The sequence below is a fragment of the Ruditapes philippinarum genome, unplaced genomic scaffold (genome assembly GCF_026571515.1).
Source record: "Ruditapes philippinarum isolate M1 unplaced genomic scaffold, ASM2657151v2 ctg574_1_1_1_1, whole genome shotgun sequence".
Lineage (NCBI taxonomy): Eukaryota > Metazoa > Mollusca > Bivalvia > Venerida > Veneridae > Ruditapes > Ruditapes philippinarum.
The window spans coordinates 138,064-165,386 of record NW_026853932.1 but is presented as its reverse complement, the minus strand read 5'-3'; the positions used below and the strand labels follow the sequence as shown (position 1 = coordinate 165,386).

The following is a 27,323-nucleotide window of genomic DNA, read 5'->3' as shown; positions in this document are numbered from 1 at the left end:
CAATCTTATCTATTATGCACAATATATAGGCCTCCCCACTATAAGGTTGACTTTTGGGATAAATTAAATAATTGTTTAGAAATAGCGTTAGAACATAACCAGCGTTTAATAATTGTAGGGATATAAATGAAGATCAAATTAATACAACAAATCATAAATTTAAAGATGTTCTTTTAGTAAATAATATGATTAACATTATTGAATGCCCTACACGAATTACTCCAAATACGCAAACATTGCTCGATCCAATTGCCATAACAAATAATATCCATGTTTTTTGACTCTGGCGTTTTCGAAACTGTTAGCGAAATTAGCGATCATTTAGGAACATATATTTATTTATCGGTAGAATTTGATTTAAACAAACCTTTTAAAAGAAAATTTGGAATTATAAAAAAGCTGACTTTGTAAAATTAAATTCATTGATAAGAAATACAGACTGGTCCTTTATTCAAAACAGTAATGTTAATGAGGCGTGCAGTTTATTCACGGACAAATTTTTTATATCTAGCGAAACAATGCATTCCATCATATTATGCACTTATAAGGCCGAATGATAAACCTTGGTTTAACAGTAGTATACGAAAAGGTTTAAGACAAAGAGATAGGCTCTTTCATAAAGCATTAAATAGTAATAAAGCTTCTGATTGGATAAAATATAAGCACTCTCGAAATCAAGTAAATAATATGAATAAAAATGCTAAAGAGATATTTTATAATAATTTAGAATTTTCATTGCACGATATGAGCAGTTCTAATCCTCGTGAATACTGGAAAATAGTTAAAATGCTAGTAAAAGATAATACAAATGATAATGAAATCATACCTCCTCTTAAAAATAGTAACAATACTTTCTCCGTATCTGATATAGATAAGGCAAATACTTTAAATGAGTTTTTTAGTTCAATATCATGTGTTTGATGATACAAATATAAAACTTCCACTATTTACTTTTAAAACTAATTCACGTCTTGAAGATTTTATAATTAATGAACAAGAGATTAAGGATACCTTATTGAATCTTGTCACCAATAAAGCTTCCGGCCCAGATGAAATCAGCCATAAAATGTTAAAGGAAACATCAGAATCTTTGTGTGTTCCACTTTGTTTACTTTTTTAATCTCTCATTAAATGAAGGAATATATCCCGATAAATGGAAACTAGCTCATGTAATGCCACGATTTAAAAAAGGTAATAAGGACGAACCATCAAACTATAGACCGATTTCTTTGATAAGCTGTGTTGGAAAAGTGATGGAACGTGTTATATTTAAACATATGTATAACTATTTTCATATTATCTCATTACTATTACAAAATCATTCTGGATTTTTTGCCAGGTCACCCAACTGTTTACCAGCTTATTGATATTTATAATCAAATTTGTAAAGCTTTTGACAACAAAGAATCAACATGTATTATATTTTGCGATATCTCAAAAGCGTTTGATCGAGTTTGGCATAAAGGTCTTATCTTCAAATTAAAACAGTATGGAATTCTAGGAAAATTGATCTCATGGTTAAACAACTATCTTTATAATAGGTCTCAGAAAGTTTTTGTGTCTTCCTCTTTCTCTAATACTACAACATTACTTGGAGGAGTCCCCCAGGGGATCCGTCCTTGGTCCTCTTTTATTTTTAATCTATGTTAATGACATTGCCGAATCCTTCTAGGTGTAACTAGACTTTTTGCCGACGACAGTTCGTTGGCAGTCTCATCTAAAGATGTCTCGTATATGGAAGAAATTCTTAATAAAGACCTTATCACAATTACATCATGGTCTAAACAATGGCTTGTTAATTTCAATCCAGCAAAAACTGAGGTCATGTTCTTTTCATTTTGTTATCGAAATAAACCGAATCTTTTTTTCAATAATGTACAGCTTAAGTATGTAGACCACCATAAGCATTTAGGGGTAACATTCAGTCAAGATGGGTCATGGCATGAACATATATCTATTATAGTATCCAAAGCTGCAAGAATTCTTGGTTCAATGAAAATGCTAAAATTCAAGGTAAAAGAAATACTCTAAATAACATTTACATATCTTATTTACGTCCACATTTAGAATATGCATCTTTAGTATGGGATAATTGCACACAGCTTGAAAAAGAAACGTTAGAAAAAATTCAGTACGAAGCAGCTCGCGTGGTAACTGGTTTAACTAGATCCGTATCAATTCAATATTTACTTAAGGAGATAGGATGGGTTTCACTTTCAGACAGACGACAAATTCGAAAACTAGTTTTAATGTATAAAGGAAAATATAATTTATTACCACAATATCTTATGCAACTTTTTCCACCATCTGTCGAGATGGCGTTAGAAAACCATTATTCGTTAAGAAATAATAGTGACTATATTACTTTAGCCAGACGTACCGAAATTTACTCAAAATCAGTCATTCCATCAGCTATTCAATTATGGAATAATCTTCCGACAAACATTCGCGAATCACAATCGCTAGCTATATTTAAAAACAAGATTAAACAGTTATATAAACCTCCAGTAGTTCCATCTTTTTTCTTATACGGAGATCGTTCTTAAATGTCCACCAAACCCGAATTAGAAACAATTGTAGCAACTTAAATAATGATCTTTTTATTAAACCATTTAGTTTCAAGTCCATTATGCCAATGCGGCGCAGACATCGAAAATGCGGAGCACTATTTTTTCCGATGTAAATTATATACTATGCAAAGACGTATACTTTTTTTGAATACCAGGTCATTTTCATCCTCTCAGTAGTCAGAAATTATTACACGGTATTGATGGACTTGCAGAAGCCGAAAACATAAGACTATTTCAAGAAGTGCATAATTACATCAAAAGTAGTAGAAGATTTACCTAATTTTGTTTACACATATACTATATTTATTTTCATATTAAGTTTATTAAAATACTGCTGCAAATCAAGGTTTGGTGCGTTTATTATAGTGGCAAATTGTTAATGGCATACATTTTTTTTTTCCATTTTACCTCATCAAGTCATTTTGTAATTTTCTTTGTTTTTTAGGTTAAGCGATTCTTTTCTACCAGTTAAAATACATGAAATTAATATCGCTTATCATATAAATAAATATCTCAGAATTTCTAAAAACCACATTTACTTACTATGTTACCATTAAGCCAACAAGATAGACCTTCAGGGGAGGACCCTAGATAATGTTGGTATAACTTTTGGTCCAACCCTTTTGTATGTACATTATATTCATGCTTAAGATATTGATGTTAGATTGTGTAAATTAATCATGTACAAAATATGCAATAAAATATTATTAAACTAAACCACAGATTGGTCATAAGGTAACGTGTAACCAACGCTGAAAAGAATTTGACTCTATCTCAATCCATTGAGAAGTTGCAACACTTAGAAATCAATTTTGATGGAAAAAATCAACGCAAAATAGTGATTTTTGGCAATTTTGAGATGTCGGTACATCGCCAAGAAAATTTTTGACTTGTGAGAGGCTATAAATGACCCCAGATTGATCTTTAGGTAACGTGTAACCAACTCAGAAAAGAATTTGACTCTATCTCAATCCATTGAGAAGTTGCAGCACTTTGAAATCAATTTTGATGGAAAAAATCAACGCAAAATAGTGATTTTTTGCAAATTTGAGATGTCGGTACATCGCCAAGAAAATTTTGGACTTGTGAGAGTATTATAGCAATTTGAACTTGTAACGGGAGACTTTTCAATGAAAACAGCCATTTTTTACAAAATGCTCATGAAGTAATGGGTTAATGAAAAAAAATCAAAAAATCTACAGAACAACAATTTTTCTTCAAATTTATATGACAGGCCATGTTTAAACATGGAAAAATGCGATTTTGGGTAATTTCAAGTTGATAGTGTCATATCAGAGCCTTTCAAATTATAATAAATAAATAAATTTGAGAGATGATCTGTGTTTATTAATTATTGTAACCAAACTTAGTGACAAACATTCAATTTAGGAGAAAAAAAACACCTTATTTATTTGTTACGGGTTTGCCTAAAATACGAAAGTGAGATTTTTGACGAAAGTGAGCGAAAGTGACGTTTAGAATTTGAATTGTACCATTTTATTAGAATTTTACTGTAAAATTGCTGCTTGTAGACGTATATTATTAGCAACTAATTATATAAATTATTATAAATAACCATAATCATGATTTAATCGTCATTTATTGGCCCAATCTCTATGTACAAGATCAGCGATCTTCCTTTCTCTTGCATAGAAAAATACGAAAGTGACTTGTTGCATTGAAAATGTACTAAATTTGCAGTTTGTAGACGTGTATTATAAGAGATTTATATTATTTATTAATTATGATTAAATTAATAATTATGATGATTGATAGTTTTATACACCATTTTTTTGGGATATTTTAACTATATATAGTATCAGCGATCTTCCTTTAGATTACATTGAAAAATACGAAAGTGACTTGTAAATTATAGAGTTTGAATTGAACATGTACTTAAATTGCAATTTTTAAACGTATATTTTCAGAAATTCATAATTTGATATTCAACACTTTATTTCAATTAAACATCATATTTGATATTTTAGAGTCACTTTTGTATTTTCTATGTGAGCGAAAGGAAGATTGATGAACTTGTATATATAGAAATTATGTAAAAAAAAAATGGGGTAAAAATCATCATACACGCATTCTCAATACCATTTACAGAATAGATAAACACGCTTTCCACGCAGCATATTCGTCATATTATGTGCTATATATTTTATCTAAAGCATTTATTCCATTTAAGCAGTACAATTCAAATTTTAAAAGTCACTTTCGCTCACTTTCGTCAAAAATCTCACTTTCGTATTTTAGGCATACCGGGAGGGGAGATAGGAGACCTCCCGAAAATATTTAGTGGTGTCAACCCTAACTCGGTTAAATAACGTAGCAATCAAATTTTCATAGTTAAAAGCAAGTGCAGATGTATATCCAAATAATGCATTTTGCTTTATAACTTAAATACCTGCATAAAGAGTGACCTGCACATTGCAAAGATACAATTATCTCCTCTGTTTGGAACTGTAAGCCATTCTAATCATTGAATTCTCACATTACAAGAGACTACAGCGTTGTAAAACTTTTTATAAAACCGTTTCGTACCTTGAATGTTTCGAACGCTTTTTCAGTGTTTCAAAATTTATCTATCATTAGTCATTAATTTTAGAAACTTTAATTATAACTCTAAACAGAAACAGAGATATATTTTGAGCTTTCATAATTATATTTTACAGATCAAGTTCAGTTGAATTAAAATATATTGATGCAAAGAAAACTTGTGCTGCCACATGCTCAAAATGGGGTTTCAGTCATCAAATTTAGCACTGGCCCGGTGGCCCATGGCCAGTGAAAATTAATTCAGGCCAGTGTAAATTTTAAGAAAATTTAGTTAAATATATAGTAGAATAAATTCAAAATTGGAATTAGGGTCAGTAACAGTGTCTATTCTAGGAATTGAAAAATAGGGGGGATTTTCCCCCCTCTATTTCAAAAAAGGGGGCGATTTTCAAAATCAATGGGTGCCAGTATAAACTGCCAATGTTAAATCGTCTGCATTAAGTTTACACTGAGGCGTTCAACCGATGAAATAATTAAAACGATAATATTTATTTATAAATTAAGGCAGCAGAAGTTGTCCCCCCTTAATTTTTAAACGAAAACATATTATTACAGAACTGCCGCGATTGATTATAAAGGGATTGGCTATACAAATAATCGACCTATCTTTCACGTCTAGATCGTAGCCAAGCTAGGAATTGCCTCATTTTTCTTGATTATTTACTACACTAAAATGACGCCAAACTGTCAGACCGAGCACACTAGTTCCGGTCGATGCGGAACATTCCGTTAATTTCCGTCAACTCACGTAACCAATACCATACGGTACTCAATTATTATAATTAGCTTACAGTTACCTCCCTTTGGTTTTTGGTGTAAATGTAAACAAAACAACCAAATATAATGTGGGATGGAAGTTTTACGGTTTTATTAATTTGTTAATAGATGCGTGATTTTCACGCACATGATTTTGAATTGTCCGCGATCTCTGAAATACTAGCGTGAATCGCGCGTCCTAGAATAGACACTGTCAGTAAATTTAAAATCATAAATTCAATGACTGAGGTTTACAAATTTATTATTTAAATTGAAGTTTTAAATAAAAGAAAAAAGTTACTTGACAATATATTACAAATAAAAAATAACCTGTAACAATAAACTGTCACGGTTCAGAACTGTTCACTATTTAGGGGAGAAGATGTGTAAGCGGCCGGATAGCTCAGTCGGTAGAGCCGCGGAACGGTATTCCGAGGGTCCCGGGTTCGAGTCCCGGTCAGGCTGCACATTTCCTCACCCTGTGACATTTGGCGCCCAACGGGGGACCGTGGCTGATATAGCTCAGAGTTTAATTTACATTGCTCTGTAACTCTGTGAAATTCGAGGACGAATTTCAATATAGCAGGGGAGTATGTCACGGTTCAGAACTGTTCACTATTTAGGGGAGAAGATGTGTAAGCGGCCGGATAGCTCAGTCGGTAGAGCCGCGGAACGGTATTCCGAGGGTCCCGGGTTCGAGTCCCGGTCATGCTGCACATTTTCCTCACCCTGTGACATTTGGCGCCCAACGTGGGGCCGTGACTGATATAGCTCAGAGTTTAATTTACATTGCTCTGTAACTCTGTGAAATTCGAGGACGAATTTCAATATAGCAGGGGAGTATGTCACGGTTCAGAACTGTTCACTATTTAGGGGAGAAGATGTGTAAGCGGCCGGATAGCTCAGTCGGTAGAGCCGCGGAACGGTATTCCGAGGGTCCCGGGTTCGAGTCCCGGTCAGGCTGCACATTTTCTCACCCTGTGACAAAACCAAGGTCAGTATCACAGCGCCAATTATTACAGTTTGGACCAAGTAAATAATAATAATAAAGTATTTACCTGATAGATTATCTGTAATTGAAATTACGAAAAAATCATAAAAGCATGCAAAACATGGGGTCCTACTAAACACTGCTAAGGAGCCACAAAGGACTACTAAAGAGGCACAAAGGACCTTAAAATACCTCCTAGGCCATTCTTATATTACACAGTATTATTTTTAGTGAAAATTAAATTATAATTTTAAGAAAAAATATGATTTTGGTGAAAATTTTATGAGTTGTCGGACCGCTAAGGACTGCTCAGATACACAAAAGACTGCTATATTCTTATAATATACAATAGTAAGTTAATAGACAAAAATGTATTATTGTAATAAAAAATATTATTTTGGTGATAGAATTTATGCTTTCGATGAGTTGCCGAACCGCTAAGGACTGCTCAGGTGCGAAAAGGACTGCTAGGCAGGCACAAAGACCTATAAATATTTCCTAGGGAGGCACAAAGGACCTTAAAATAACTGTTGGGGCATTCTTATAATTCATGGAAGTATGTTTAGTGACAAAAAATGTATAATTTTAAGAAAAAATATCATTGTGTCGCCTCTACGGAGTAGTGGCGACATATAGGGATCACTTCTCCGTCGTCTGTCTGTCCGTCTGTCCGTCCATCCGTCACAAAACTTGTCCGGACTACTCCTCATAAACTACTGGTGCAATTTCATCCAAACTTTACAGGAATGATCAGTACCAAGTCTAGTTGTGCATATTGTCAGCATTTTCCGGTTCAATGATTTTTGTCAGAGTTATGGCCCTTTAATAATTTTTAATTTTAAAGTTTGTCCGGACTACTTCTCTTATACCACTAATGCAATTTCAATGAAACTTTACAGGGTTGATCTGTAGCTTAAGTCCTTGCTCATATTGCACGGGTTTTCCGGTTGAATGATTTTTGGCCAAGTTATGGCCCTTTGATAAAAAGGTGTTTTTTTTCTGTGTGTTGCCAGATACACAAAAGCTTGTCCGGATTACTCCTCATAAACTACTGGTGCAATTTCATCCAAACTTTACAGGAATGATCAGTACCAAGTCTAGTTGTGCATATTGTCCGCATTTTCCGGTTCAATGATTTTTGTTTGAGTTATGGCCCTTTAATAATTTTTATTTTTAAAGTTTGTCCGGACTACTTCTCTTATACCACTAATGCAATTTCAATGAAACTTTACAGGATTGATCTGTAGCTCAAGTCCTTGCGCATATTGCACGGGTTTTCCGGTTGAATGATTTTTGGCCGAGTTATGGCCCTTTGATAAAAATGTGTTTTTTTTCTGTGTGTTGCCAGATACGCAAAAGCTTGTCCGGACTACTCCTCATAAACTACTGGTGCAATTTTATCCAAACTTTACAGGAATGATCAGTACCAAGTCTAGTTGTGCACTGTTCGTCTGTCTGTCCGTCTGTCACAAAATTTGTCCCAACATGAAATTGGCCATCATGAGGTGACACATGTGATTACTGATCGCTCTTGTTTTAGTGATAAAATTCATGTTTTTGAAGAGTTGTCGGACCGCTAAGGACTGCTCAGGTGCACCAACAACTGCTAGGGAGGCACCAAGGACCTTCAAATCCCTCCTAGGACATTCTTATAATATATAGTAGTAAGTTAATAGACAAAAATGTATTATTGTAAGAAAAAAAATATAATTTTGGTGGTCCGACAACTCATAAAATTTTCACCAAAATCATATTTTTTTTTAAATTATAATTTATTTTCACTAAAAATAATACCATGTCATATAAGAATGGCCTAGGAGGTATTTTAAGGTCCTTTTTGCCTCTTTAGTAGTCCTTTGTGGCTCCTTAGCAGTCCTTAGCGGTCCTTAGCAGTGTTTAGTAGGACCGCAAAACATGTGCTTGTGCAGTGTCTTGTTAAAAGTACTAACCATGAGAGTCACCTTTTAGGTTGAGTGCCACTGTAACAAATTTATAATGAACCCTAAAATTTCATACAGTCATAATACCTGTATGATGATTCTGGGCTCTGATGGATCGGCTAAGCTCTTTTTAAGCCCTTTTTTTTTTTGACAACCTTTCGCCACTACTTCATATTGGTCTCATCACTATTATACTTGTCTATATTCACTTTTACAACTTTCAGTTTACACTGCTGTATACTTTTTACAGCATAATGTTACAATAACATTTTAAAGTTTATATGAAACTTTTCCAGTACAGTGTTGACCAAGCTTGATTCTAAATTCATGAACCCTTTTTGAGTCTTGCTACATTTTTTGGCAAATTATTGCATGTTTTAATAATTTTTAGATTCAAAGTGAAGATGGATTCGTACTTGATGATGCTGTATGTTTCCATAGAGCAAGAGAAGGCCATGAAAAAACTGTTTTCTGATAATGGTTGGAAGTATTGCAAACCAGGTAAGATTCTGATTCTACTTCTATAACATGTAGATGTATCTTTTCAAATTATTGATAATAACTTTCAATTTTAATAAGGGCTCTAGCAACCGGGCGACTTAGGGGCTTCAAGTTTCTGAATTTCGTCCAGTGTGAGCATCAAAGCGAAATCAACTTCGCCGCTCTTATTTTCTTACTGCATGTACAGATCTTTATGTATCAGACAGTGCTTGTGAATAAGTCTTAACCTAGCCTCTAGTCGTAACTTAACCTGAATTGGTGACAACACAGTTACTGCTGATAAATGACCACAATTAACACATTTAAGTGACATGATATGCAGATCCATTGGACATTTTGCCATCTAATTCGCCGATGTTAACAAAAAAAAAAACGCAATTAATTGAGCATATGTTATATTACACCTGCCACTTTCTAATCAGTTTGTTCAAAAAAATGTTTACACCCGGAACCATTCTTACCATATTTGACAGTAATTACATGCAACTTCACACGGAATTTGTAAATTTACTTGCATATAAATCAATACACAACAGGAGCAAAGGCAGTCAGTGCGTGACTTGGATAGTATACATGTACATGACCACGCCCACTTATTTTTATAAAAAAAAATTTTTTTTCACTAATAAAATATTTTTAAAATATCTTATTTTCAATAAATCAACAAAGGAAAGTTGTTTTTAAAAATTTCATCCATATATATACTATATTTTTAGTATATAGGGAAGAAATTTTTGAATGGATGATTGAAATAATTGATAGATGATCACCAAATTTTGTCTGTAGCATTCTTAGGTAGTCTTTTATCAAGTTTGCTCATATCTATTTGATTGGCCCCATTAAGGCGCCGCTAAAGCTAAAAATATAAAAACCTTTGAACATCATCTCCTACTGAAATAATTTGATGGATGATCAAGAAACTTTGTCTGTAGCATTCTTAGGTAGTCTTTTATCAAGTTTGCTCATAATAATTTGATTGGCCCCTTTTACGGGGCCACTCAAGGTAAAAATAGAAATACCTATAATTAAATGTCTGCTTTTACTGAAATAATTCATGGATGATCATGAAACTTGGTCTGTAGCATTCTTAGGTAATCTTTTACTGAAAAGCAGTTGTTTTTGGTGAGTAACTCAGGGCCATCATGGCCCTGTTGTATTTAATTACTCTTAATGATTTCATTCAGACAATAACTGGTCTCACTTTTGCACACCCTGTTATATCAGTTTGTTGAGTCAAAATACATTTAGTTAACAATACAGTATATTGGATGAAATATTTGTGCCAAAATCGAAAAAAGGATCATGGTCATTAATATTTGAAATAACAGTCTTCATTCTTTTGACGGTAATAGATGCTAAACATATAATATATGTAGACTATGATTATGCGCCATATTGATTGTAAAGATAATGCACCTGAGACCTCTAATCCCCAGTTGCTTTTCTTTATACAGTTTGTCAGTATTAAGATATATGGTATAACGGTATATATACAATGTACATGTTAAAATATTAAAATGTAATGTATCAGTTTAGACCATTTTATCTACATTCAGACATACTACATCTTACTGATAAGCTGGGCGGAGTTCATACCAGCGATTTAGCAGAGAAATCTACAGAAACGATGCATGCAAAAATTACCTCCCCTCCTAAAACTACAAAAGCAAGTGTTACCTCCCCTCAGAGACCAGCAACAAGGTCTCAAAAGTCTAGAATGATTGAGGAAAATACAGAACATTATGATGATCTTGATACACCAACAGAAAAAGGTACACACAATTTCAATATATGAGCCATGCCATGACAAAACCAACATAATGGGTTTGCAACCAGCATGGATACAGACCAGCCTGCGCATCCGCGCAGTCTGATCAGGATCCATGGTGTTTGCTTACCAACCCTATTACTAGTAGAGAAACTGATAGCAAAAGCATGGATCCTGATCAGACTGTGCGGATGCGCAGGCGGGTCTGGATCCATGCTGGTCGCAAACCCATTATGCTTGTTTTGTCATGGCACGGCTCAATTATTTTTGTTGATGACTTCTTCAGCATAACCTCTGCAGAACATTACCCTTTGCAGGGCTCTAGCTAGACCAAAATTTTAGGGAGAAGTGATTTCTCCCTAAGCTCCTATCAGGGAGAAGTTTGACGACATAAGGAGAAGTGAAAAAGTGCTTAGTACATTGATTTGATCTATAAAAAGGAGTTTTACCTATTTATTGATAGTGATGTTTGAAGTATAAGTTCTAAAACCCTCTATCATCAGACCATTATAATGTTTTCTTCCTGATTAACTCCACACACCCCCCTCCCTTAAGAAAATATTCATTGTACAACACATACTGGCAAAATTCTCAATGAAAATTAATGTAAACCATACCTTAAGGAATTTTCATTAATAAACTACATTTTAAGTGCTACTGGACACATTTTAACAAAACAAATTTTCCTTTTGGTAACTATTATTTTCATCGTAAAAATCGGCATCGCGAAAATATGTGACAATTGAAAATTTGTCTGTTTCCTGCAGAAACACTTACAATTCTAGTTGTTGTTGATTTTGATTATATTTAATTAAATATTCAATGATTATTTTTAGATTGTTATTCATCCGCTATTGCAACAGGCATTGTAAAACAAAATTTTCGAATTTGAAGTTTACCGCATAATTTACCGAGGTTTATGTAACTTTTTGAAGACAAAGTTTAATGTGGGTCAATGTTTTTCAAGTTCTTTAACAAGTTTCATTTTTACTATCAAACAGGTATCAAACCATTTACTTAATTACTTGTGCTTCTGTGTGTATTAATTTATATGCAAGTAAATTTACACGGTCTGTGTGAGGTTGCGTGTAATTACTGTCAAATATGGTAAGAGCAATTCCGGGTGTAAGCTTTTTACACTCGCTGATAAAATAGTGGCAGGTGTCGTAAAATTATGCCTAAAAAATGTGATGTTTACATCGGCAAATTTCCGATGCATCTGCATATCATGTCACTTAAATGTGTTAATTGATGTCAATTATCGGCAGTAACTGCATGTGCGTCACCAATTCAGTTTGATTTATGCCTGGAGGCGAGGATTAACTTAATTAACATGCACTGTATGATATAAATGTACATGTGGTCAGTAAAAAAATGCGGCGAAATCGTTTTCGCTTTGATGTTCAAACTCGGCGAAGTTCTGACACTTTAGGCGACTAAGTCGCCGAAATCGCCCAGTTGCTAGAGCCCTGCCTTTGGTAAACAAGTATTAAGGTTGTTGCTTAGGATGGTGGTGGTGTTGGTAGTTTTCATTCCGGATCACGACAGTAAGCCACATTGACTTTACCAGAGCACAGTGTAGCCACCGCATTGTTCTTGTCAAGCAGTTTACCAGTACTAGTTGCCTTCACTTTCGCCAGGAACTGATTACTTTTGTACTTGCAAAAGAAGAGTTTCAGTGTGAATGACCGTAGAAAGGATTTCATGATCAATCACAAAGAAAGTGACTTGCGCTGTCCGGGAACCTGGTCGCTCGATTCACAGTCCAACGCTCCACCTATAATGCTAAGCGGACCACTTGCTTAGAGGTGTTGCTCTATAGTAAAATTTAGTTGAATTCATCCCATTGGAAGAAATGATATTGCTGTGGAAAAGAGGTAACCGATCTTAAGAAGGCCATTCTGCAGAGGCTTTACTGTTATAATATTACTTGTTTAAAACTTGTAAACTTAAAAATCATAAAAAAATATTAAAGAAATTTTAGTGTTGTTGTTGAAACTTGGTTGTTTTGTTATCTGAAACAAACCAAAATATACACTTTCAATGTAAACTGTAAAAATTAATCTTCGTTATTATTATAATGGAAATTTTATATCCTGAACGTTACTTACGGTTTGTATTTGAAACTTCACACATGTCTTCAGGGTCATATTTAATTAATTATAGGTCACCGAGCCCCAATAGCTCAATCATTGGTTTTGAACAGCATAACTCCATTTCAAATATTGCTCTTGTTTACTAATAAGCACCTGGAATATTCAGTCTCTGAGATAGTTTTGTGGTATTTTACCTCTTCTTGTTCAATATTATTAAAAATGAAATTGCTATGGTAACAATATTCTATTTTGCAAACAAAAGAACACAAATTGCAAAATGAAAAAGGTCCTCCACACAAAAGTATAACAGACTGGCTATGATGATTTTACAGCAATTGTATACATGTCTAGCACAACCTCTGTATAGTGACCCCTTTTAGAACAATCACCTCTTTATATCAACATTATCAGTTGTCACAAGTAAGACTTCACAATATTTTGAATTGAGGATGTTTTAGGGAGTTTTCATATAGTCAAGACATATAGGCAAAATTAAAATAGAATTTTTAGCTCACCTGTCACAAAGTGACAGGGTGAGCTTTTGTGATCGCTTTTCGTCCGGCGTCCGGCCATCGTCCGTCCGTCCGTAAACTTTTACTTTAAATGACATCTCCTCATAAACCACTAAGCCAATTTCATCCAAACTTCACAGGAATGTTCCTTTGGTGGTCACCTTTAAAAATTGTTCAAAGAATTTAATTCCATGCAGAACTCTGGTTGACATGGCAACCGAAAGAAAAAAACTTATATATTCTTGTAAAAAACCATGAGAGCTAGAGCTTAGATATTTGGCATGAAACATCTTCTAGTGAGTGTCTACCAAGTTTGTTCAAATAAAAGCCCTGGAGTCAAAATTGGCCCCGCCCCGGGGGGTCATTGATTTTCCCTATATGCATATAGTAAATACTTAAAAAATCTTCTTTTAAAGAACCCAAAGAGCTAGAGCTAAGATATTTAGCATGTAACATGTTCTAATGGGTGTCTACCAAGTTTGTTGAAATAAAAGCCCTGGGGTCAAAATTGGGGTCAAAATTGGCCCCGCCCGGGGGGTCATTGATTTTCCCTATATGCATATAGTAAAAACTTAAAAAATCTTCTTTTAAAGAACTTAAAGAGCTATGGCTAAGATATTGAGCATCAAACATGTTCTAATAGGTGTCTACCAAGTTTGTTCAAATAAAAGCCCTGGGGTCAAAATTGGCCCCGCCCCAGGGGGTCATTGATTTTCCCTATATGCATATAGTCAAAACTTAAAAAATCTTCTTTTAAAGAACCAAAAGAGTTAGAGCTAAGATATTTAGCATGAACCATGTTCTAATAAGTGTCTACCGAGTTTGTTCAAATAAAAGCCCTGGGGTCAAAATTGGCCCCGCCCCGGGGGGTCATTGATTTTCCCTATATGCATATAGTAAAAACTAACAAAATCTTCTTTTAAAGAACTCGAAGAGCTATGGCTAAGATATTTAGCATGAAACATGTTCTAATAGGTGTCTACCAAGTTTGTTCAAATAAAAGCCCTGGGGTCAAAATTGGCACCTCCCCGGGGGTCATTGATTTTCTTTATATGTGTATAGCAAAAACTTAAAATCTTCTTTAAAAAAACCCAAATAGCTAGAGTTAAGATATTAAGCATGAAACATCTTCTAGTAAGTGTCTACAAAGTTTGTTCAAATAAAAGCCCTGGGGTCAAAACTGGCCCCGCCCCAGGGGTGTCATTGTTTTTAACTATATGTGTATAGAAAAAAAAAAAACGCCTCCGTGGTCGAGGGGTTAGAGTCGATGACTTCTAATCCAGTTACCTCTCTGGCGTGGGTTCGATCCCCGGGAGATGCTTTGGTAGTTTAGCGCGGAGGAAGGTAGTCTAGTACTGGTGTAACTCTCCAGGAACGATGGTTAAGAAACTACCCGCCTATATGACTGAAATACTGTTGAAAAAGGCGTAAAATGAAACAAACAAACAAACAAACATTAAAAAAATCTTCTTTTAAAAAGCCCAATGAGCTAGAGCTTAGATGTTTAGCATGAAACATCTTCTTATGGGTGTCTACCAAGTTTGTGCAAATAAAAGCCCTTGGGTTAAATTGGCCCTGCAACGTTGGGGGGGGTGGGGGTTGGGGGGCCTATATACAGGTGAGCGACCTCAGGGCCATCATGGCCCTCTTGTTTATAACTTGGCATGTTGTTAAAATGTGATAATAGAAAAATTGTAAGCAAAAATATCAGATTCAAGGGAAGATAACTCAAAGGTGATTACGGTGCCCCCAAAATACTTCTTTACTTAAAAATAAAATACTTCTATTATCATATTGTAACAACATGCCAAGTTTTAAGAAATTCTATTGACCAGTTTAAATTTTGCCTATATGCAGTGATTAATCTAGAAATTCCTTACAATGCGTCGGATGACGCACATGTTTGAAAACAATGAGTCCTTTAGCAAAATCAATGAGTCATGTAGCAAAATAAATGCGTCTTAGCAGAAATATTTTTTAATAGCAGATCCTTTACATGATTTGCATGTTTTTATAACAAGCGATTAAGTAATTAAAGTGTATAAAAAAGTTATTTTTGGTAATAATATTAATTGCAGGCAAAACAATTTTTATTGGCTGCTCAAAAATCTAATTTGCATAATTTATATTTTCTTACTACTTATGTCTAATACTGTGCATTATCCATTTTAATTGTTCGTAATTTGCACAAAATGTCCCTATCAGTATCACACTGTATACATGTACATACTGACGACTTTTATTGCTCCTTGTTACAATGCCTCTGTGCAGACAGACCTTTTGATCATGAAAAAAAGTCATGCACAATGTTTCCCTGATTGGTTAATCACCCTGTCAAATATTCTGATGACGTAATAGACATCTTTTTTTTCTACACTCCGCGTGAACTTGAGTGACCTTAGGGGAATTCAATTTACACACCTGTCAGATTATACTGTAACTTACAGCATTTCTTAAAATAGCAACACTTTTTTTTCAGTTACCGATATTTATTCAAAATATTAAGTAGATTAATGATTAATGATTTTTTGTTTGCTTCATTGGATTAAATTTACGGTAGTAGAAATGGAAAGGGATGAGGTAAGTAAATCTATAACTTGGAAAAATGCTATAGGGAAATGGATAAACTCAAGAATATACGTAATTACAGGGGAATGGGTAACCTGTTGGTACCAGTTTTGTCTGGATGACTAAATAACATACAATATAAGTCTGGCACAGATTTTAGATGCACCCATGGCCCTTTGCTGACGATTTTCCTGTGCCATTCTCATTTTTTAGCGCCAATGGCGCAGGCAGATCTCTGCATATTTCACCATTGTAGGCGATTCGCTGTCATGCAAAATGGACGCTCTGATTGGCTAATGCCGATAATGGGCGGTTACCGATCACAGGGATTTAACGTTTCAAGCAAATGGGGGATTAGTCTTGCACCTGTAATCATCGGAAATTAAATTATTCAACTGAAGAAATTGAAAAATTATTCAACTGATGAAATTAAAGTTATCAAACAGTACATAGAAATCACTAATCGTGATATTTTGGATTATAAACCACCTAATTTGCATGCGTCAAATTGAACGCACATATTTTGAAACTGTGCGTCTTTTTTGATTTTTATGCGTATGTTACGCAAGACGCACATCTAGATTAATCACTGTATATGTCTATATGAAAATGTCCTTAAATATATTGTGAAGTCTTGTTTGTTCTTCAGAAGTTGTACTCTATATGAGCCGCGTCATGACAAAACCAACATAATGGGTTTGGGACCAGCATGGATCCAGACCAGCTTGCGCATCCGCGCAGTCTGATCAGGATCCATGCTGTTCGCTATCAGCTTCTCTACTTGTTGTAAGGTTTGTAAGCGAACAGCATGGATCCTGATCAGACTGCGAATGCGGAGGCGCAGGCTGGTCTGGATCCATGCTGGTCGCGGACCCACTATGTTGGTTTTGTCATGACACGGCTCATATCGTGTTTATTTTATTTCAGAGGAATGTGAGGATGTTGTTGATGATGGAGATTTAAATGATTACATGGAACATGGTGATGAGGATGATGACTATATTGATGATGATAAGGAAATGAAAAAAATAACCAGGCAGTTGACAAAGTCACCAGGTAAATACTCATTTAATAATTGAGCCGCGTCACGATAAAACCAACATAGTGCGTTTGCGACCAGCATGGATCCATGCTGTTTGCTTACAAATGCTACAGTATAACAAGTAGAGAAACAGATAGCGAACAGTATGTATCCTGAGCAGACTGCACGGATGCGCAGGCTGGTCTGGATCCATGCTGGTTGAAAACGCACTATGTTGGTTTTGTCATGGCGCGGCTCAATTCAATTTTATATTTCCAAAGATTTCCAAGGCCTCATAATTTTTGTCACAGAATGAAAAATAATGTGAAGCCAGAGCAGACAGGGTATTTAAAAATTGATCTTCAGAATACAATGACAAATGTGCAGGCAACTTTTGGCAAGTCTTTGTTTTCAATTTCAATTCATAATTTTTGTCACAGAATGAAAAATATTGTGAAGCAAAGGCAGATTGGTATTACCAAATCAACCTTCAGAATACACTAACAATGTACAGGGAAGTCTGTTTCAATATATGATTACTTGTACCTAAGATCTAATCGATGCAGAAGTCCAATGCAAGATGACGAACATATGTGAATCTGCCTCTGCAGAGCATTTTAGTTCCTGTATTTTATGATTATCAAAATGTACAACCATTTTTAGCTCATCTGTTCTAAAAAAAGTTGCGCTGTCTGTCCACCCACTAGCATTTGTGTAAATATAATACACTCTGGTTAAGCTTTTTTGTGAAATTTGTCTGTCTGTCCTCCCATTAGCATTGAGGTAAATGTGACTGTTATACACTCTGGTTAAGATTTTTTTTGTGGAATTTCATGTTTTACTGACCATTTAAGTCATTCCTTTGGTACTGAAAGGGTCTTAAAAGTGAACCATAGTAACTGTGTAATGTAGACTATGGTTCTTTGAAAATTTGCTTAAACTTGAATGATTTTTGATATGAATGTATTCATAGTTGTTGGAACTTCACTTTAGGTATTTTGTTAATTTTGTTTTTTCCCCAAAATTAAATTTGGTTTTGTTTAATTTTGTTTAAGTTTAATTAAAGTTTAACTTTAACCCCTTGTAACTGATACAGAGTAATTTTTGCAAGGTGCATAATAGCACTAGACCAGCCTTCACAGCTACACAGTTGAATCAAGCTCTCTTTACTGTTGGTGATTCTATTTTTAGCTCAACTGTTTTGAAGAAAAGGCAGATATATGATTGTAAAGACCCACTCGATAGTTGTGCTGGGTAATACAACTGTATAACAGAATTCTCTTGTCTCTACACAATACTGAGAAAGGTGGAGCTTGATGCTCCTACTAACAGCTCTTGTTGTATTTTGATGTTGAATGAAATTCCTTGAATTTTTAAGGTGTTTCAAATTTAAAACATGGCAAAAAGAAGAGAAAAGGTTTTCCCAATCAACCCAGGGTCATAGGTCATGGTTGTCAGTGTGATTTAAAATCCAGCACAAACAAGACTGGAAATGCATCAATAAGACTTGTGTTGTTGGGAATTTATATATCTATACTATATTTCAGATTCTAACCTCAGTTTTACTGAGAGGGAAGAGTTTACAGCCAAACTAGATGGTACTGAAGACATTGATCCTGAAGATTTAACAGTATGTATTTGATTATTATTTTTTTTTATCTTTATTTAAACCATTATACAGTATATAAGTCTTAGAATTGGGTAAATTTTGTATGATAATCATAAGAACAATTGTAAAATATAATATAAGCCTATTTAAAACATTATACACATTTAAATATATGGTGTTTTTGATAGAACATCATATATAGATCTAAAATTTGAGCTTTTGGGGGGGAAATCCTCACAATTTAAGCGATATTTCATTTGAAAATTTTTTCCTCCAATTTTTTTTTCGCAATACCTCTACTGGAAATAACATCAGAAAGTGAAAAAAGGATCTGCAAAGGCTCTGACATAAGCGGTATAGGGCTACCAAAACCCATCATATCTAGATAACGTCATTTACCAGTAGTAGAAGACTTACCTACAATAACAGTTACAGAAACTTGCACAAGTAACAATGAGGGAAGAAAAATTCCAGAATAATTTTGGAATACTTAAAAACTTTGGATATTTTAGAGCTGACATCTTATTAGTTTTGTCGTATATTTTCTTTGGTCTTGATAAATTTACAGTGGCCTGTGTGTATTTCAATTACTGTCATCATTTGTGTTGTTTTAAATTAAATCTAATAGACTTACTTAGGAATTACGAATATTTTGGGTTTTCCCCAGACAATCTAGGGGTACCAGTTACAGCTGCGAAAATTAGGGTAAGATATTGACTGATCTTTTGTGACCAGTAGTGCATCGTGAAGTTATATATCAGTAAAAGTTTGTTTGTACAGGGTGATGAGCTTGGGAAAACCCACATTTGCCGAAATTCCAAAAAAATCATGTTCTATTTTTAGATCATGTTTTATTTATAGACCATGTTCTATTTTTAGATCATGTTTGATGAGGAAGTGAACAGTACAGATGATGATGGTAGTGAATCAAACACAGACAATGTTAAGGTTGGTAGAACAACTGAACCAACTGTGAAAGTTTTATCTGCCACTCGAGTAAATGTGAAAAGAAAGAAAAAAGCAAAACTAGATAGGAATACAAATCCTTTACAGTATCAATGTGGTATCTGTAAAGAGAAATACCTTGATAAAAGAGATTTAAATAAACATCTGACAGACAAGGAATGTGTTGGAGATAATGATGAAATAGGGAAAATTGTTTCTGAAGCAGGGGAAAATGAAGTTGATTTGAATGCTGACGATGAGTCAATGTTTGATAGCGCGCTACTCACAGATACTGACAAAATCAGTAGTGACCCAGATTTAATGAACCCTGATGATCAATTTGATGACCTGGAAAGCAGCAAGAATGATAGCTTATCTATTGAAGGGAACAATAAAATGGAAAATAAAGGCGAAAAGAATTTTTATAAGTGCAACAAGTGTGATTTGGCATACAAGATGGCACATAGTCTGAAGACCCATCAAATAACAAAGCATGGCATGAAGTTTGATGAGACATTCGAATGTAGTGTATGTCATATTTTGTACGGAAGTGAATATATTCTGTCGTTGCATAAATTAGATAAACATGGGCTGTCTGGAGATCCAGCCAATAGCATGCAGTGTGAAGAGTGTGAAATGATTTGCGATGACTTTGAGGTCTACAGGTTGCATAAGAAACGAGAGCACAATATTATGGTTTTTACGGAAGTGAATCGTAAATATGTATGTAAAACTTGCGGAAAAGCGTATACACGTCCTGACTCTTTGAAATATCACTGTGAGGTCATCCATTTAGGAACGAAGCTCAGAAAACAAAAGCCGCGGCCAACTGAGAGGAAGCATATTTGTGATTTCTGCGGAAAAGCGTTTTTGCGACGCACAAATTTAAGCGAGCATATAAGTGTTAAGCATACAAAAACGGCTAAAAGGCATACATGCGACCAATGTGGAGAGACTTTTCTTAGACCCTATGCATTAGAATACCATAAAAATAAAGTTCATTTAAATAATAAGCCTTACAAATGTGATAAATGCCACAAAACATACTTCACGCCGATTAATTTACGTCAGCATAAAGAAATCTGCTTGAAAGAAGAGGAGGAAAAAGAGGCGTGTCCTTATTGTGACAAGAGATTCATTCATAAAAGAAATCTAAGCATGCATGTGGAAGCTATCCATTCTCAGTCACCATTGACCTGCGAATGTGGTTACGTTATAAAATGGAGGTCATCAATTGCCAAGCATAGAAGAAAATGCCGTCTTCTGTTGGGTAAAAAGGGAGAGCAAAATGTATCCAAAGTGGGAAATAAAGTTCAGAATGTGCATATAAAGGTAGAAAAGGAGGAAGCAGGTGATTCAGATTCTATTAAAGATGTATCAGGGTTAGACATTGTTAATGCTGACAGCGCTGTTGATACAGGTTTTATGACGATTTCCACAGATTCAGGGGAGCAAGTGATAAGTAACGATGTAGCCCAGGCCTTGCGAGATCAGGGTTTACTCATAGATAGAACTGTTGCAGGCACATTGAAGATGGAAGAGGGAAAAACTGTTTTTGAAGAAGATCCATCAGTACAGAGTGTATACTATGTTATCATGAAAGAATGAATATAAAAGGTGATGAAAATAAAGGTCATCGTTTTCAAAATATTCAAATTGTATGTGTCTGTAATATTGTCATCATCAAAACATCTTATTCTTCCACACTTTTTCACTTCCTGTGGATATTTCACTTTTCCTTTTATGCTTTTATGACTGGTTGTTTTTATGCGCATGAAGCCATAAAGCTTTTTCAATTGTTTGCTTTTTGCCTGGTTCATTATAATTAAAATTCACATATGGGTAACATGTATAAAAAATTTGAATAAATTTAAGTTGCATTGCATATATATTAAATGGAAAAGTTTCAAGAAATTGCATTGATGATTGGTACAGTTAATAATCAAGTCTCAAGGTCAAAGTCATATGATTTAGAATAATAAGATGGTCATGTCTAGTCTATAACTTTGTATTCATGGATGAATTTTGAAATAATTATGCCTAGTGTAAGGCTTGTAGCTCTAAGGTCAAAGTCACACCTAACTTAGAAATTTACCAGCACATGAACCAGCTTTGGAGGCATTTGCATGTTTCCAGCAACAAGTTTTTGCTTTGCTTATAAAAACATTTTGCTATGAAAAAGAAGAAAAAGCATGGAATACTTTTTCACCTGTTTTGAAAATTGATTGCCAATGTCTTACTTTACTCTTTTAATTTTGTATTGATTTCCTTGGAAATACAAGATATGGTCTCGAATATACTTGGCTCGGCAACAATTTTATTTAATTTTGCATAAGATGTTATTGTAAAGTTGATATTGTAACTTTAGTGCTGTAACAGGTTAACTCCTATTGAATAATATAAGGAGTTGACCTGTTGCTATATTATTAAGGTAACAATATGGCAACATATCAGCTTTACAGCTATCTGGACAGTCTCTCTCATATAGAAGAATTCAAAGTTCTTGAGATGAGGTGCATTGAAGTGGTTTAAAATAAGCAACCCGAAACATTTCGCCATTGAGGCCTCCTAATTCACATATTTCACACATGTGCATAAATGTACAATATTGATAAATGATAATGTTTAATCTACTATTTGGAACATCTTTTCTTTATTTTACAGCCTGCAGAAAAATGTGTCAAAAAAAGAGGAACAGACAAAATACAAGATTACTCAAAAGCCAGAAGCAAATTTGTTAAAGCTGAGGTACCAGGTCTCGTAACTAATTCTTCAACAACAAAACTTCCTTCTGTAACTGAAAGGAAGTTGTGCTCAGCAACCAATATAAAGGGTAAAACTGTTGTACCGAGTAAAAATGATGGTCAACAGAAAAGAAACAAGCAGAAATCAGAAGATTCAATACATGTGATTAATAAAAATAAGTTACTCTCTGATGCTTTGTGTATGGGGAAAGGTCACGGATCTTTGGTAAGTTTACAGCCAAATAAACGGTATCGCATGAAAACGGCAAGCGAAATGGAAAAGAAACTTCAGAATTATACTTGTGATGAATGTGGAAAAGTGTATTCAGTGCGGTCGTGTTTGAAGAGACATATGAAGTCACATAAACCAGGGGTTGAACATTGCAGTCAGTGTCACATGTATTTTGACAATGCTGAGCAGTTAGAGGCTCACAAGATGAAGATACATTCCGCAAGTTATTCGTGCAAGCTGTGTAGATCTCAGTTTTCGCGTAAAGCCAGTCTACGTAAACATGTGATTAGTGCTCATCCAGAGCACAGTAATGCGAAATTTTCATGCCCTAAAAGTAATTGTAAAGCAGCCTTCGATGATGAGGAACTTTATCGTGATCATCTTAACGTTCATGAGGGGCTAACACCTCATAAGTGTTCTCAGTGCGATAAAGCTTTCCCAACGAGATCGTTACTAAAATTGCATGAGAATAAACATAATGGTGATAATGTGATAAAGTGCAAAGAATGTGGAAGGCAGTTCAAAAGTTACGGTTCTTTGCATAATCACAGAGTTTCTGTGCATGAAAAGAAAAGATTTAAATGTAATCAGTGTGACAAAGTATTTATATATAGGTCAGGATTCTGTAAACATCTGTTAACTCACAAAAAAGAGGATTTAGAAACAACTAGTTCTATATCGTGCTCCGTTATAAGTGAACAGACGGCAGATATCAAAGAAAAAATGAAAGGTCAGGAAGTTGTAGATTGTCCTAGAGCAAATGATAAAACTGTTGTTGGAATTAATGCAGAAAGTGCTGATCAAATTGTTATGAATATTTCTAATCAAGCGTGCCAAATGGAAATAGTTGGGAACCAGACTGTTGAAAGCATGAATCAAGTTGAGGCAGTGGTGAGCGCAGGACTGTCCAGCATGGGTGTGTCCCAGATGCAGACACCTGTGCTGGCTGGACAGGAAGTGGCAGTTTTACCACTTAGTACAGTTCAGTTGGATCCTAGCGCTAGAATTATGTGGATATGTAGAACTTAAGAATTAAAAATAATGTTGCACGTTACAAAAATCTGTTTTTATGCTCCCCGAAAAATTTCGGGGGAGCATATAGTCGGCGCCTTGTCCGTCCGTCCGTCCGCACTACCGAATAGGGTTAAGGGGCCATCTAACTGTAAACAGAACAAAAGAGAACAATAGAGTTCATTCCATAACAATAGAGTAAGGGGCCTTTGGCCCTCTCTTAAACAATAGAAAATAACAAAAGAAATGGCCCCTTATTCCATTTCGGCCAGACGTCCGTCCATCTGTCCGTCCGTTGTCTTGTCCGGAGCATAACTTGAAAACCCTTGGAGATAATTTGTTGAAACTTCATACAGTGGTAGAGGGCATCGAGGGGGAGTGCAGTGTCAAAGAACCATAACTCTATTTTGCCCGGTTTTTGAATTATCTCCCCTTATAGAAAAATCTTGTCCGGGCATAACTCTAAAACTATAAGAGATATCAACATGAAACTTTGTAGGTGAATAGATCTCAATGGGTAGATGTGCAGTGCACATACATGCCATATCCCCCGCTGGGGGACAAACACCCCCGATTTTCGACCATGTCTCCCGATCTCCCGCCGTGGGATTGAAATCCCCCGATTTTCAAAAATTCAACCAAAAAAAAAAATTAAAGCATCATTTTTACCAATAAACATAATTAAACAATAGACTTAAACAACTTTTACAACTATATATGTCTGAAGTAATATTTCCCCATTAAACAGCAGGGGTCTAACGGATAATTGTATTATTAGTTACTCCGACACACTTCAGATGTCAAGGAATAACAAATTCTCCTTTGATAAACCTGTCAATCAGTGTCAGTATTGCAGGTGCTTAACCAATGACAGCGTGCGATACTGAATGTGTGACGTATCAATTTTTGTTGGGCTATGTAACCCCGCCTTGAGTTTGTTGTCGGCATTGGGTCTTTGAAGTTGATAAGTGCAGATAAAAAAATAATGATCTGGCAATAGAATCTCAAAGAATCACAGATTAGCAATGTTTGAAACTATTATTTTTTATGTAAATGTGATCTATGTTGTTGCAAAAATAATATAAACTAGCTTTGTCTCACAGTAAGCAACAAACACTGAGGAGGGATTGAAAGAGGTAAAAATCCGTTTCAATCAGATAAATAATAAATAATACCCGTTTTAACACCCAAAGGGCCAAAATAATTAGGTCCAATTATTATCCAGTAGTCAGTACACTCCAAAAAACCTTTACACAACCCTGCATCAATTACACAGTTTACATGTACATACAGGTATCAAGTGACGTAGTGTCTAGACTCCCTACTGCCATATAAGGCAATCAATGTGTGTTAACAAATTGAGGTGTGAAGTACATAATGGATTAAGATTTGTGTCAGATTTTTTTTTTTTTTTTTACTGTTTATGAAGTGTCAACAGAAAATTTTTAAGACAGCATTTTTTTATTACACCTTTCTATGCCTACAAAAATTCTCTGAAACCTTTCATTTAAAAAGAAAAATATTTACCATTCATTTAAAGAGAAAAAACTTTGGCTGTTAAAGTATATTTATTTTAATGATTTTGAATGCATCAAATTCAAGTTATTTGTACTAAAATGATTCAATATATATCTGATATAAAAATGTATTTTATATGATATACATGCAATTAATTATACATGTATTTGTTTTACAGGGATTCTTATTTTATTTACATCAAATATTTAAAGTACCTTTGTTTATTTGCATTTGTTTACATATTATTCTTTTACAGTCATGTATGTTAAAACTTGAAAATATCAAATGATCTTGTAGAAATGTTCATTTTCATAATAAAATGGGGGAAATTTAATTAAATGTTTGCGTCGTTTTAAGATTACGACTGGTTTGCGCTTGCTTAAAAATCCCCCTACTTTTGGTCCAAATCCCCTGCTTTTTAAAGCCAAATCCCCCTATCTGGGTGGCTGGAAATATGGCATGTATGGCAGTGCATAAGAACAATAACTCTTTTCATCCTAATTTTGGAGTTATTGCCCTTTGTTAATTTTAATACTTTGAACTTTGTCCGGAACATAACTTGAAAACCCTTGGAGATAATTTGTTGAAACTTCATACAGTGGTACAGTGCATCGAGGGGGAGTGCAGTGTCAAAGAACCATAACTTTATTTTGCCCGGTTTTTGAATTATCTCCCCTTATAGAAAAATCTTGTCCGGGGCATAACTCTAAAACTATAAGAGATATCAACATGAAACATTGTAGGTAGATAGATCTCATTGAGTAGAGGTGCAGTGCAAAAGAACCATAACTCTGTTAAGCCTTATTTTTGAATAATCTCCCCTTATAGAAAAATCTTGTCCAGGACATAGCTGTAAAACTATAAGAGATATCAACATGAAACTTTGTAAGTAGATAAATCTTAATGGGTAGATGTGCAGTGCACAAGAATCATAACTCTACCTTGCCTTATTCTGGAGTTATTGCCCTTTGTTTATTTTTACTTTTTGAATTGTCCAGGACATAACTCGGAAATCATAAGAGATATCATCAAGAAACTTTGTAGGTTGATAGATCACATTGATTAGAAGTGCAGTGCAAAGAACTGTAACTCTGCCTTGCCTAATTTTGGAATTATTGCACTTTGAACTTTTTCCACGGACATAACTCTGAAACTACAAGAGGTGTACTTTCCTGTGTCCAAAACCTATTCGGGGAGCATCACCCGGCTCAAACCGGGCTCTTGTTCTTGACTAATTTATTGAAGATCTACATTATTGAAATTTCAGGATCTTTAGTGATAGTAACTTGGCCTTTTCACTGCCATGTTTGCATGAAAGTGACAGTACAGACTGACATGTCCATAAAAATGTGACCTATAAAGACTAGAATTTTAATTTTGATAACTTTTTAACTTTAACATAACAATAATTTTGTATGGAATAAGTTTTTTTGTGTCTAAATTTGAAGTTATTCATGATAATGAACTATATTTCAAGTTTAAGAATACTTATTTTCAAATTTAAGAATACTTATTTTCAAATTTAAGAATACTTATTTTCAAATTTAAGAATACTTAAAATAAAATACATGTATATAATGCAAGGTGTCATTTAGGCACTTGATTTACAGGAAAACTTGGAAGCTCATAAGGCAATATAATTAGCAGTTACATTAAACATTTACATATATGAAATGTGGCAATGAAAGAGCTTAATGCTAGAAGGTCACTTATTTTTGGGAAATACACATGGCAAACATTGTGCATTTAGTGAACAAAATCTTGTTAATTTGAATTATGACACATAAAAAGTGTGACATTGAATCCATCCTATGGATACACTGTGGAAGACATATTTTTCATTTTTAAGCATATTTGAAAGGGGACAAAATAAATTTGCCATACAACATTATGGTAACTTTAAGAGAATTGGAATACTTTTAGGTATTTACTTTACAATTTTAATTGAGGGATATTTTCATAGGTGATCATTTAGAGAT

At 34.5% G+C, this 27,323-nt stretch overlaps 1 protein-coding gene across 2 annotated transcripts; it reads left to right on the top strand.

Moving 5' to 3' along the window:
• The first annotated feature begins 4,879 nt into the window (after window positions 1–4,879).
• LOC132738429 (zinc finger protein 761-like) lies at window positions 4,880–26,857 on the top strand. 2 transcript variants are annotated; one of them, XM_060725924.1, is made up of 7 exons: window positions 4,880–5,038; window positions 9,211–9,320; window positions 10,877–11,092; window positions 17,192–17,320; window positions 18,833–18,915; window positions 19,774–21,456; window positions 22,504–22,637. In XM_060725924.1, the coding sequence occupies exons 2-6, from the start codon at window positions 9,224–9,226 to the stop codon at window positions 21,445–21,447; spliced, it is 2,199 nt and encodes a 732-aa protein (XP_060581907.1). In that variant the 5' UTR covers window positions 4,880–5,038; window positions 9,211–9,223; the 3' UTR covers window positions 21,448–21,456; window positions 22,504–22,637. The 2 variants fall into 2 exon arrangements, with proteins under 2 accessions (XP_060581907.1, XP_060581909.1); XM_060725926.1 differs by lacking the exon at window positions 19,774–21,456 and having other exon boundaries at window positions 22,504–26,857.
• The last annotated feature ends 466 nt before the right edge of the window (window positions 26,858–27,323 follow it).